General features: G+C 53.7%; 2 protein-coding genes across 2 annotated transcripts in view; both read right to left on the bottom strand.

Moving 5' to 3' along the window:
• Positions 1-8,293, bottom strand: part of tmprss3a (transmembrane serine protease 3a) — a gene marked incomplete at both ends in the record, with an annotated part of 9,360 nt that extends 1,067 nt beyond the window's left edge. The window contains 8 exon segments of the mRNA XM_084478869.1: positions 590-755; positions 1,030-1,076; positions 1,581-1,703; positions 3,794-3,917; positions 5,036-5,152; positions 5,665-5,781; positions 6,892-6,991; positions 8,198-8,293. Of these exon segments, the coding sequence (XP_084334995.1) occupies positions 590-755; positions 1,030-1,076; positions 1,581-1,703; positions 3,794-3,917; positions 5,036-5,152; positions 5,665-5,781; positions 6,892-6,991; positions 8,198-8,293 (890 nt within the window).
• A 2,099-nt stretch (positions 8,294-10,392) lies between these two features.
• LOC311358741 (fibroblast growth factor 4A-like) lies at positions 10,393-13,275 on the bottom strand (the record flags this gene model as incomplete). The annotated part of the gene is made up of 4 exons (XM_084478868.1): positions 10,393-10,575; positions 10,854-10,957; positions 12,194-12,322; positions 13,107-13,275. The coding sequence occupies 4 exons, from the start codon at positions 13,273-13,275 to the stop codon at positions 10,393-10,395; spliced, it is 585 nt and encodes a 194-aa protein (XP_084334994.1).

Here is a 13,275-nt window from a genome sequence, read left to right as displayed (position 1 = left end):
GAGAGGGAGGGAGGAGAGAGGGAGGGAGGGGGGATGAGAGGGAGGGAGGAGGAGAGAGGGAGGGAGGAGAGAGGGAGGAGGGAGGGGAGAGGAGAGGAGAGGGGAGGGAGGAGAGGGAGGGAGGGAGGAGAGAGGAGAGGGGAGGGAGGGAGGGAGAAGGGAGAGAGGATGGAGGGAGGAGAGAGGAGAGAGGGAGGGAGGGGAGAGGGGGGAGGGAGGGGGGAGAGAGGGAGGAAGGAGGAGAGAGGGGGAGGGAGGGGAGAGGGAGGGAGAGGGAGGGAGGAGAGAGGAGGGAGGGAGGAGAGAGGAGAGAGGGAGGGAGGGGGGAGGGAGGGGGAGGAGAGAGGAGAGGGGAGGGAGGGAGGGAGGTTAGGAGGGAGGGAGGAAGGTTAGGAGGGAAGGAGGGAGGGGAGAGGGGATGAGGGATGAGGGAGAGAGGGAGGCAGGGAAGAGGGAGGGGAGAGGGAGAGAGGGAGGGGCCTTAATTGAGAGTGTCGTCTGTCGTCATGGAGACACCTCCTAGGTACATTGTGGCTGGCCCTGCATGGGGCCGTAACACAACCACCGGGCTGACGGCCGCAGTACTGACTTGTACACGCAGTGCGCTACGGTGAGGATCCACTGGGGGGCGATGATGGAGCCGCCACACATGTGTTTGCTCCTGAAGTGCAGGCTGACCTGCCACGGTAACTGGCCCAGCGTGGAGGCGTTGCCCCCGATGATGCGGTTGCGATTCTTGGGCCTGGTGCCACACTCTGAGCGATAGGGTGAGGGATGGAATAGAGCGGTGACACACACGCACACACGCACATGCACGCGCACACGCACACGCGCACATGCACACATGCACACGCACGCATGCGCACACACACGCACGCACATGCACACGCACACGCACACAAACACACACACACACACACACACACACACACGCACGCGTACACGCACACACACACACACACACACACACACACGCATGCACACATGCGCACACACACACACACACACACAGCCCTGTGTTGCACTCACCCAGACACTTGATGGTGGTCACCTTCCCCGAGCTGCACTGCGTCTTACTGTGGAGGAGGAGGAGGAGGAGGAGGAGGAGGAGGAGGAGGAGGAATAGGAGGAAGAGGAGGAGGAGGGGTTTGAGGAGGAACCCTTACGTGATGAGGCGTATTCATACCACTCCAGGAGCGCCGTGGGGTCGTGATTTTGTGTGACTTGCAACACAAACGACATCCGAGTCGTTCATCTGAACGGCAGTGTTTTGATCACAGGTGATATCAGGTGAATTCGTATTGTTGTGATTTGATCTGTTATTATCAGGATGATTTAGTCAGATTCACAGCGTTGGGATCAGTGTGATTTTACCTGATCTGTAGTGTTGTGATCAGGGGGATTTGCCTGAATCAAAGTGTTGTGATCAGGGTGATTTCATCTAATTCACAGTGTTGTGATCACGGTGATTTGACCAGTAGAGCTGCGGCTGTACCTGAGGGTTGACCAGTGTGTGTGTACCAGCTGACCAGTATGTGTGTACCAGCTGACCAGTGTGTGTGTACCAGCTGCGGCTGTACCTGAGGTTGCTGGTGTGGATCTTGACGAGCTGCAGTCCAGCCGGGCTCAGGTTGACGGACACCAGATTGTTCTGGAAGTCCTGCTCCACCGAGGAGAGGGGCGCGGCTCTGGACTCCACGTATCTGAACATTAGCATTGTTAATATTCGTACTAATACCGGCAATATTTGGACCCGGGAAACACACGCCCTCGTAGAACAGAAGTGTCGTGTGTGAATCTACAATGAGAGTGAGTTCCTCTTGGTGATCAAACCAGTCGGTTCTGCCGAGAACGTTTTGCGATATGAATGTGAGTGTTATCCATGAAGGTCAACAATGGCACCTCAGCACATTGGTCCCTGTTATGTGTGAGTGAGTGTGTGTGACTGAGGGCTGGTTGAAGCAGCCTCACCTGGGCCAGTCTGACCGGACTCTGGGGCAGGGGGGAGGCTGCACACCTGTTGTACACTGAGCACAGGTCCAACCAGCCACCAGCACACACTCTCACCATCACACGCCGTTGCCATGCATCAGTACTGACATAAACAGGATCTCAACAGCACCCCCTGTGTCCTTTTGGGTGCAAGCCGTTTGGAAACAGAGAGAGCCCCCACCCACCCTCCCTCCGTCCGTCCGTCCGTCTGTCCGTCCATCCATCCGTCCCTCCCTCCGTCCCTCCCTCCTTCATCCCTCTCTCCTCCCTCCCTCCCTGCCTACTTACAGTACGTAGTACTGTCTGTGTACGTACGTACGTGGTGGCGATCGGTGTGGTGGTGGTACGGTCGGTGTGGTGGTACGGTCGGTGTGGTGGTGGTGGTGGTACGGTCGGTGTGGTGGTGGTACGGTCGGTGTGGTGGTGGTGCGGTCGGTGTGGTGGTGCGGTCGGTGCGGTGTGGTGGTGGTACGGTCGGTGTGGTGGTGGTGGTGGTGGTGGTGCGGTGGTGGTGCGGTCGGTGTGGTGGTGGTGCGGTCGGTGTGGTGGTACGGTCGGTGCGGTGGTGGTGGTGCGGTCGGTACGGTCGGTGTGGTGGTACGGTCGGTGTGGTGGTGGTACGGTCGGTGTGGTGGTGGTGGTGGTACGGTCGGTGTGGTGGTGGTGGTACGGTCGGTGTGGTGGTGGTGGTACGGTCGGTGTGGTGGTGGTACGGTCGGTGTGGTGGTGGTGGTACGGTCGGTGCGGTGGTGGTGGTGGTACGGTCGGTGTGGTGGTACGGTCGGTGCGGTGGTGGTGGTGCGGTCGGTGTGGTGGTGGTGGTACGGTCGGTGTGGTGGTGGTGGTACGGTCGGTGTGGTGGTGGTGGTACGGTCGGTGTGGTGGTGGTGCGGTCGGTGCGGTGTGGTGGTGGTGCGGTCGGTGTGGTGGTGGTGCGGTCGGTGTGGTGGTGGTGGTGGTACGGTCGGTGCGGTGGTGGTGGTGGTACGGTCGGTGTGGTGGTGGTACGGTCGGTGTGGTGGTGGTACGGTCGGTGTGGTGGTGGTACGGTCGGTGTGGTGGTGGTGGTACGGTGCGGTGGTGGTGGTGGTGCGGTCGGTGTGGTGGTGGTGGTGCGGTCGGTGTGGTGGTGGTACGGTCGGTGCGGTGGTGGTGGTGGTGGTACGGTCGGTGTGGTGGTGGTGGTACGGTCGGTGTGGTGGTGGTGGTGCGGTCGGTGTGGTGGTGGTACGGTCGGTGTGGTGGTGGTGGTGGTACGGTCGGTGTGGTGGTGGTGGTGCGGTCGGTGTGGTGGTGGTACGGTCGGTGTGGTGGTGGTGGTGGTACGGTCGGTGTGGTGGTACGGTCGGTGTGGTGGTGGTACGGTCGGTGTGGTGGTGGTGGTGGTACGGTCGGTGTGGTGGTGGTGGTGGTACGGTCGGTGTGGTGGTGGTGGTACGGTCGGTGTGGTGGTGGTGGTACGGTCGGTGCGGTCGGTGCGGTGGTGGTGCGGTCGGTGTGGTGGTGGTGGTACGGTCGGTGCGGTGGTACGGTCGGTGCGGTCGGTGTGGTGGTGCGGTGGTACGGTCGGTGTGGTGGTACGGTCGGTGTGGTGGTGGTGCGGTCGGTGCGGTGGTGGTGGTGCGGTCGGTGTGGTGGTGCGGTGGTACGGTCGGTGTGGTGGTACGGTCGGTGTGGTGGTGGTGCGGTCGGTGCGGTGGTGGTGGTGCGGTCGGTGTGGTGGTACGGTCGGTGCGGTGGTGGTGGTACGGTCGGTGTGGTGGTGCGGTCGGTGCGGTGGTGGCGGTACGGTCGGTGGTACCTGGGGTATCCCAGCTGCCTGCAGGCGGAGCGGCCCAGGTTGTTGCTCCAGTTCTCTGAGCACACGGTCCTCCACACCCCCCCGCTGAGCACCTGGAGGACCCCCCGCCGCCCGCTCAGACGCACTGCACACGTTAACGGCTTCATCACTCAGGGCCGGAGGAGGCAGCCTGTCTGCTAGAAAGGCGATCGTGTGTGTGTGTGTGTGTGTGTGTGTGTGTGTGTGTGTGTGTGTGTGTGTGATTGTCTGTGGGTACGTGTGTGTGTGTGTGTGTGTGTGTGTGTGTGTGTGTGTGTGTGTGATTGTCTGTGGGTACGTGTGTGTGTGTGTGTGTGTGTGTGTGTCTGATTGTCTGTGGGTACGTGTGTGTGTGTGTGTGTGTTTGTGTCTGATTGTCTGTGTGTACGTGTGTGTGTGTGTGTGTGTGTGTGTGTGTGTGATTGTCTGTGGGTACGTGTGTGTGTGTGTGTGTGTGTGTGTGTGTCTGATTGTCTGTGGGTACGTGTGTGTGTGTGTGTGTGTTTGTGTCTGATTGTCTGTGTGTACGTGTGTGTGTGTGTGTGTGTGTGTGTGTGTGTGTGTGTGTGATTGTCTGTGGGTACGTGTGTGTGTGTGTGTGTGTGTGTGTGTGTCTGATTGTCTGTGGGTACGTGTGTGTGTGTGTGTGTGTGTGTTTGTGTCTGATTGTCTGTGTGTACGTGTGTGTGTGTGTGTGTGTGTGTGTGTGTGTGTGTGTGTGATTGTCTGTGGGTACGTGTGTGTGTGTGCGTGTGTGTCTGATTGTCTGTGTGTACGTGTGTGTGTGTGTGTGTGTTTGTGTCTGATTGTCTGTGTGTACGTGTGTGTGTGTGTGTGTGTGTGTGTGATTGTCTGTGTGTACGTGTGTGTGTGTGTGTGTGTGTGTGTGTGTGTGTGTGTGTACGTGTGTGTGTGTGTACATGTGTGTGTGTGTTTGTCTGTGTGTGTGCGTGTGATTGTCTGTGGGTACGTGTGTGTGTGTGTGTGTGTCTGATTGTCTGTGGGTACGTGTGTGTGTGTGTGTGTGTGTGATTGTCTGTGTGTACGTGTGTGTGTGTGTGTGTGTGTGTGTGTGTGTGTGTGTGTGTGTGTACGTGTGTGTGTGTGTACATGTGTGTGTGTGTTTGTCTGTGTGTGTGTGTGTGTGTTTGTCTGTGTGTGTCTGTGTGTGTGTGTGTGTGTGTGTGATTGTCTGTGTGTGTGTGTGTGTGTGTGTGTTCTCACCACAGCTGAGTTCGTCCTCTCCCTGGTCACAGTCCTGCTCTCCGTCGCACTGGGCCGAGCTGCTGATGCAGCGCGACGACTTTCTGCAGCGAAACTTCCCCTCGCAGCTCAGACCCACTGGAACACAAACCATGAGTTCAGAACCCATCCCCTCAACTCACACAAACTGAAATACAAATCATAGGTTCAATACCAAAGTTTTGCCCTACAAAGGCCACATCATATGGTCAGAACCCATCCAGTAGGAAGCTGTCGGGCGTGGAAACAAATGGGAAACATTACCTCTTCACGTCTTTTCCTAATTGTTTGTTTGTGTTCCCGTCGCCGACATCGGGCTTAGATCTTATCACCGTGTAAGCTGTGTGCGTAGATACCAGCAGTAAACCAACACCGGGTCACACCCCCCACCGCGGGGCCCTGTCAATCAGAGGCTCTCAGGGGCCAAGAGGAGGAGGAGGAGCTGCTGGGAAGTGGCAGTGGGAACCACGCACCGCATCGCTCCACCAAGAGAGCTTTCACCATCAAATATTGATGCAGGAGGAGGAGGAGGAGGAGGAGGAGGAGGAGGAGACGGGCAGGGGGGGGGGGGGGCAACCAGCGGGCTGAGGCTCGGCCCAGCAGACACTCACCTCCCAGGCCGATGCCGAACGCCAGAATCAGCACCACGAGCACGCCGGCGGCGATCAGAAGCTCGTTCTGGTGGGCCAGCAGTCTGGCCTTCCACGTCTTGACTTCCAGCTCATCCTCTGGAGGGAGAGGCGGAGGAATGAGAGAAGGACTTCACTATAGGCAGAAGAATATACAGCTGGGTGGACGGCGCTCATGTTCATGGATTAATTCAATGATACACAATCACTACAATGTTAGTGATGGCCAAAGCCTGATATCCAAACTACTAGGCTTTGGGATTTTGATACTTAAGTTATTTTCCATTCCATCCCAGAAACACGTGTTTCGCTGCTGGAAATTCAACGACGAATTCCAACCTCCACAACAGCACCCTCTGTGGGACAACGCAGGTTATGACAATCACAGCTAGTGGGCCAAGCAGCATCTGAGCCGCGCCTTCGTCTGTTTGTGTGGTTGTATTCTAGTGTCTGGTTACTGTTTGTGAATAGAGGGAAATTGTATTCCTGTGTCTCTGATGTGCATTTCCCACCAAGGGAGCGACTAGATGGGTGGAGGTGACTCTTCAAGATTTGTTTTGCAACCCGACCCCGTTACCGATATTATTAGTTTTTCAATGATGAATGGCAGTGTTGTGACGACGGATGGCAACGTGGGTGACGGGTGAGTCTAAGTTATCTTTCAGCTCTTAACAAGACACTCCCTGTTTAACGTCTGCCCATCCATCCCTCCGTCCAGCTACCATCCATCCATCCATCCCTCCATCCATCCATCCATCCATCCATCCATCCATCCCTCCATCCATCCATCCATCCATCCATCCATCCCTCCATCCATCCATCCATCCATCCATCCCTCCATCCATCCATCCATCCATCCATCCATCCATCCCTCCATCACTCCATCCATCCATCCATCCATCCATCCATCCATCCATCCATCCATCCATCCACCAATCCATCTATCTATTCATCCATCCATGGACTCCATCCCGCTGTCCCCCATGTCCCCCATGTCCACTAGGACAGGACTTGGTGTCCCGGTCCTCCAGCGGGTCAGCAGAGTGCTGGTGGGGGGGGGGGGTGGGGGGGCCTCACCGTTCATGAAGGGCTGCACCTTGGTGATGGGCATGGCGGGGCTGGGCGGGGCCTTGGGGGGCCCCTCCTCCGCTCCGCTCCGGGGCTCCGGGGCGGCGGCGGCGGCGGTGGGGCTCTCGGGGGGGGGGCTGCCCAGGGGGCTGACGTTCAGCGTGTTTGGGGTCTCGACGGCCGGGAGCTCCTCCTCGGTCACGGAGACCACCTCCAGGTCGGGGCCGCCGGGCTCTGGGCCCTGCATCCAGACGTGGGGGGGGGGGGGGGACGGGGGGGGGGTGTCCGTTGATAAGACCACAGGATGTTAGCGCTAACATGAGGACCACATGTTTGTATGTGGTCCTGTATTAACAGCAGTTGTAACTGGTTTCTGCTTCTACGTGTAGAGCGGTCAACACAACACCATAACCAGTTGTATGGGTCAGCGATAAGTCAGCCACTGTGATACTCTAATAGTCACATGATTCTAATAGTCACTGCAGTCTAACAGTCACATGTCACATGTCTCTAGACTAGAGTCATGTGACTATTAGACTGCTATGACCACTAGACTGCTATGACTATTAGAGTCATGTGACTATTAGAGTCATGTGACTATTAGACTGCTGTGACTACTAGAGTCATGTGACTATTAGACTGCTGTGACTATTAGAGTCATGTGATTATTAGACTACTGTGACTATTAGAGTCATGTGACTATTAGACTGCTGTGACTATTAGAGTCATGTGACTATTAGACTACTGTGACTATTAGAGTCATGTGACTATTAGACTACTGTGACTATTAGAGTCATGTGACTATTAGACTGCTGTGACCACTAGACTGCTGTGACTATTAGAGTCATGTGACTATTAGACTGCTGTGACCACTAGACTGCTGTGACTATTAGAGTCATGTGACTATTAGACTGCTCTGACTACTAGATTCTCTAGTGGTCACATCAGAGCCTAGAAGAATTTGCAAAATTGTGAATCTCCCTAATTCAAGATGATAGTCTAGAGTCTCTTGAAGACTCATTTGAATGCCTTGAGACCTCTGGTAGTTATAACTAGGACAGTGGTAGTTAGTGGTAGTTTAACTAGGACAGTGGTAGTCAGTGGTAGTTTAACTAGGACAGTGGTAGTCAGTGGTAGTTTAACTAGGACAGTGGTAGTTAGTGGTAGTTTAACTAGGACAGTGGTAGTCAGTGGTAGTTGTGTTGTAGCATTAGATGCCCCAGAGGAATGCAATACAATTATTTCCTCTTCTTTATTTGTCTTCATTCCACATCGTTTACTAGTTTGCCACACAATGCGTTGTGTGTTGCCTTTCCTATCCACTGCTGGCTTCCTCTCTTACATCGTTCCTCCTATCTGAGATGGAGAATGGAGATGGAGGGTGGTGCTGAGGAGGGCTGGCGGTGTGACCCCTGCGTCACGGGGGCCAGGGGGGGTCCGGTCTTACCGTGGTGGTGGGGGTCGGCGTGGAGGCGGCGGTGGTCACGGCGGCGCTGTCAGCGGACACTCTCTCTGCGTTCTCCGGCTGATCCGGCGTGGCCATGGTTTGCGTTACCCGGCGTCAGTTTACCGGGACCGCGCCAGAGTGCATCGCGTCCGCCGACCTCGGGATCCGGCCCAGGTCTGAGCTTGAAACCCGACGCAGCAGGGGGTCCCGTCCTGATGGTCCTTCGAGAGAGACTGAATCACCAACGTAAAGGAGGCCAGAATGTCCACAATGATACCGTATTCATCATCTTGCCTCTCATCTCTCTCTCTCCCTCTCTCTCTCTCTCTCCCTCCCTCTCCCTCTCTCACCTCTTCCCTTCTGTCTAATCCTGACTCCTGCTCGTCTCTCTCTCTCTCTCTCTCTCACACAGACACAGACACACACACACACACACACACAAAGACACCTGAGCAGGTGAGTGCTGACACGTGGGGAGAGCTGGGGGGGGGGGGGGGGTGTAGGGTGAGGGATCCAGTGACCCGATGCCTCTTCGTCTCGCTGAGGGTAGGGTTACACTCTGATGTGCGTCCGTCCTGGAGGGAGGCAGAGCCTCTGAGGGAGTGTTCGGGGGGGGGGACGGACGGACGGACGGGGGTGACTGGTCACTGGGCCTGACTGGGCCTGTAGCGCGGCTGGCCGCGCTACAGGGTGACCAGCTGCCTCCAGTTCCCCCAGAGAATGACTCAAGCTGCTGTTGTGTTTTGTTGAAGCGGGGCGGCAGTAGGTGTAGGTCGGGCGGAGCCGTTTCAGGAGAGCCAGCTGTTGGAGGTTACGCCAGGACTCTCCATGTTTATTGTGTTATGAACATTTACTGTTCATTGTTCAATTAGAATTGATAGAGGAATATGCATTGAGGGGAAATATAATTACATTCAAGAACAATTCCTAATGCATGTTTTTCGTGTGAAAATATATCATGAACCCAGCTAATTTTAGACGATGCTTCCCACAATGTGGTCCTCACTTCTGGTTATGGTTGTGGTATGATGAACACTCAGAGCATGACCCCCTTAAGTGGATACTTAATGCTAATCTGCCCAGAATCAGGTGATGACAGTCAGGGAATTACAACCCAAGTTATATTCTTTCATTGTATGCTGTACACGGTTCATTTTAAATAGTGGATTCATTTAAAATGTCTCACACACACACACACACACACACACACACACACACACACACACACACACACACACACACACACACACACACACACACACACACACACACACACACACACACACACACACACACACACACACACACACAAGCAACGGAAGCATGGTATTATGTTATATATTTAATTTGGACATGCATCCAACATAGATGTTTACAAAAATAGATACTTTTTTCTAAAGTGCATAATGTGCAAGTTTTGCATGTCTTTTCTTTGTTGTACACGAGATGTCCGTGGTTGGATATTGGCCTTGATAATAAGCACTACCCAAATAAGACCTTATCTGGACTCAGCCACCTGTAGGAATACACAGATTATACTTGAGTCGATGTGCAAATCTAAGCAGTTCTACGCTTTCAGCATCTTTCCTGCCCAATGTCTTCCTATGGAATTGGATGTTGAAACCCAACCTAGCATTGACGCTACAAACTAGACTTCTGTTATTGAGCTATCGCTATTGCTCTGTCCTATAGTTTTATGTTCATCATGTAAGAGACACTTTAGATCAGCTCCTCTCCATCAAGCCGGGCCAGAGAAGAAGCACACTTAACCCCTATTTCCCAACCCAAGCACCGCCTGTTACCACAACACGTCACTATTTAAGAGGGACTTGTAGCCAGTAGATCATTGGTTTGAATCCATCCGCGGACAACCGCAAGTGTTCTCGTGCCCTTGGGCAAGGCATCGAACCCAGGCTCAGTGCAGCCTGAACAGAGTCCACGCCCCCCAGCGTCCGTCCTGACACCCCCCCCCCCCCCCACCACTGCCCGTCCTTCATCAAGAAACACCGTTCTGTAGGACGGTACGCTGCTGTAGGCCATCCCACAATGCATCAGCACCCCGACCCCTCGCTTCTGATCCAAGGTGACCAAAGTCCAAACAGGAAGCCGACATGCTCCGACATGGGACATGGTGGGAGCCAAAGATGGCTCCCAGTTTCTTGTTTCTTGATCATTTGGCGTCTGCAGGGGGCGGCTCAGGGCACTCTGCGGGGCAGGAAGTGCGTGCGGGCTTGGTGGCGGGAGACACGGCTCCCCCTCTTCACCTCCCCCTTGTTGGACAGGGCGAGGTACAGGCCAGGGTGGGACAGGGACGCGTAGGTGGTGTAGAAGTTCTCCTCCAGGTTCTCCTTGAAGAGACAGTCATCGGAGAAGGACTCCTGGAGGGGAGAGAGGAGGAGGAGGAGGAGGTTCAGAGATATACGGTTAACTCCAGGCTCATTTGAAACAACAATACGATGTGTTGGTTCAAGAAGGAAGATTGCTTGGACACAACCATGGACACACACACACAGGCTGAAACACTGAGACACTTACTACCCCTTCATTTAGCAGTATTACATGCATACGGGACTTACAGTGAATTAAAAATGCATGACACACACGCACACACACACACACACACACACACACACACACACACACACAGCAGACTTACCGAGCCGTAGACGACCCCGTCGGCCTTCATGCAGAGGTACAGGCCGGCGGTCACTCCTCTGATGCCCACCACACCGTGCTTCATGGCAAACACCCTCAGGTAGCCTGGACAACACACACCACGGTTAGACTACAGGCCCACACCCTGCTCCGTAGCCTGCTCTACACTGTAGCCTGCTCCATAGCCTGCTCTATACTGTAGCCTGCTCCGTAGCCTGCTCTATACTGTAGCCTGCTCTATACTGTAGCCTGCTCCGTAGCCTGCTCTATACTGTAGCCTGCTCTATACTGTAGCCTGCTCCGTAGCCTGCTCTATACTGTAGCCTGCTCTATACTGTAGCCTGCTCCATAGCCTGCTCTATACTGTAGCCTGCTCTATACTGTAGCCTGCTCCATAGCCTGCTCTATACTGTAGCCTGCTCTATACTGTAGCCTGCTCTATAGCCTGCTCTATACTGTAGCCTGCTCTATACTGTAGCCTGCTCTATACTGTAGCCTGCTCTGTAGCCTGCTCTATACTGTAGCCTGCTCTATAGCCTACTCTATAGCCTACTCTATAACCTGCTCTATAGCCTGCTCCATAGCCTGCTCTATAGCCTGCTCTATAGCCTACTCTATAACCTGCTCTATAGCCTGCTCTGTAGCCTGCTCTATACTATAGCCTGCTCTATAGCCTGCTCTATACTGTAGCCTGCTCTATAGCCTACTCTATAGCCTACTCTATAACCTGCTCTATAGCCTGCTCTATAGCCTGCTCCATAGCCTGCTCTATAGCCTGCTCTATAGCCTACTCTATAACCTGCTCTATAGCCTGCTCTGTAGCCTGCTCTATACTATAGCCTGCTCTATACTGTATCCTGCTCTGTAGCCTGCTCTATACTGTATCCTGCTCTATAGCCTGCTCTATACTGTAGCCTGCTCTATAACCTGCTCTATAGCCTGCTCTGTAGCCTGCTCCATAGCCTGCTCTATAACCTGCTCTATACTGTAGCCTGCTCTATACTGTAGCCTGCTCTATACTGTAGCCTGCTCCATAGCCTGCTCTATACTGTAGCCTGCTCTATACTGTAGCCTGCTCTATACTGTAGCCTGCTCCATAGCCTGCTCTATACTGTAGCCTGCTCTATAGCCTGCTCTATACTGTAGCCTGCTCTATAGCCTGCTCTATACTGTAGCCTGCTCTATAGCCTGCTCTAGCCGCTGGGCCACACCACCCCATCGAATTAGATTACAACCTCTTGAAAGTTGAAAGATAAGAGAGACGCAAATTAAACAGCGATGTCCCTCATGGAGTCACGTTGGAGCTGAATGTGGTGAATTGAAGCAGTGCGCAGAACTCACAGTGCGGGGTGGGGAGGTGGACCCCCCTCACTGGGCCACTGGGGAGGATCTCCAGGTGAAAGCCAATCCCCACGCGGCAGTACAGCAACTGCTTCCTGCCCGCGCCCATGTTTGGGTGAGCAGGGGGGGCTGTGTGACGGCAGGCGTAAGAGAATTAGTTAGTTAGTGGCTGAACGAATAATAATTAGAACACTATTCAATGGGTAAATAAAGAGTTACTGCAGGTTATTAAGTGATAACCAAATATGCATTACTACAGAGTGATAATGGTTTGATTCTTAGCAGACATTCGTCCGTATTCATTCATTCATTCGAAACACAAGAAAAACAAGAACTTTTTTCATTCTTCAAGCGTATCGGGGACACTAGCGGAATAAAAACAAGCCTTTCCTCCCTCAGTGTGAACTCCTATCTCCCAAGGCGAAATTTACAATCGCAAAAAGAATAAAGGAAAACATGACAAAAGGATTTAAAACTGCATTGTTTTTAAATCATCCTGACCTCCCGGCCACAGACAGCCCAGAAAAGGTGTTAACTCGACACCACGACAAGAACACAGATTATATTCATATATTTATAAACACTGCCAAGTGTTTAGATCAATCCATTTAAAGATATCATTATTATTATTATTAATTATAATCCATTTAAAGATATGTGGATTCTTTTATAGACCTTTATTGATTACAATTTAACTAACCCCAACTCACTTTTTTAAGTTTGATATCACTGATGATTTCTGAAACCACATTTTGGCCATCTGTGTCTGTCTGTAAGTACTTAACCTAAAGTCAATTTACTTGAGTAGCGTTTGAATGCCGACGTTGGCTGTAGCACGGGTCAGGGGATGTTCCCCGTGGTATCCAACGCACCTCCAATTCAAACGTGTACGACGAGTTCCTTCATCCCTCACCTTGTCCTTTGGACTGAGTCTCCTTCATCTGCAGCCTCCAGAGACCTCTGATGCGACTGTGGTGATCCTCGGCTGCCCCGCCGGCCGGCAAGGCCTCCGTCCTCTCAAGCACCACACACAACGTGAGCAGCAGCAGCACCACCAGCTTAGAGCAGCCAGGATCCTCCAT

Source organism: Micromesistius poutassou, assembly GCF_964030765.1.
Source record: "Micromesistius poutassou genome assembly, chromosome: 14".
Classification (NCBI taxonomy): Eukaryota; Metazoa; Chordata; class Actinopteri; order Gadiformes; family Gadidae; genus Micromesistius; species Micromesistius poutassou.
This window is presented reverse-complemented; position numbering and strand designations above follow the sequence as displayed.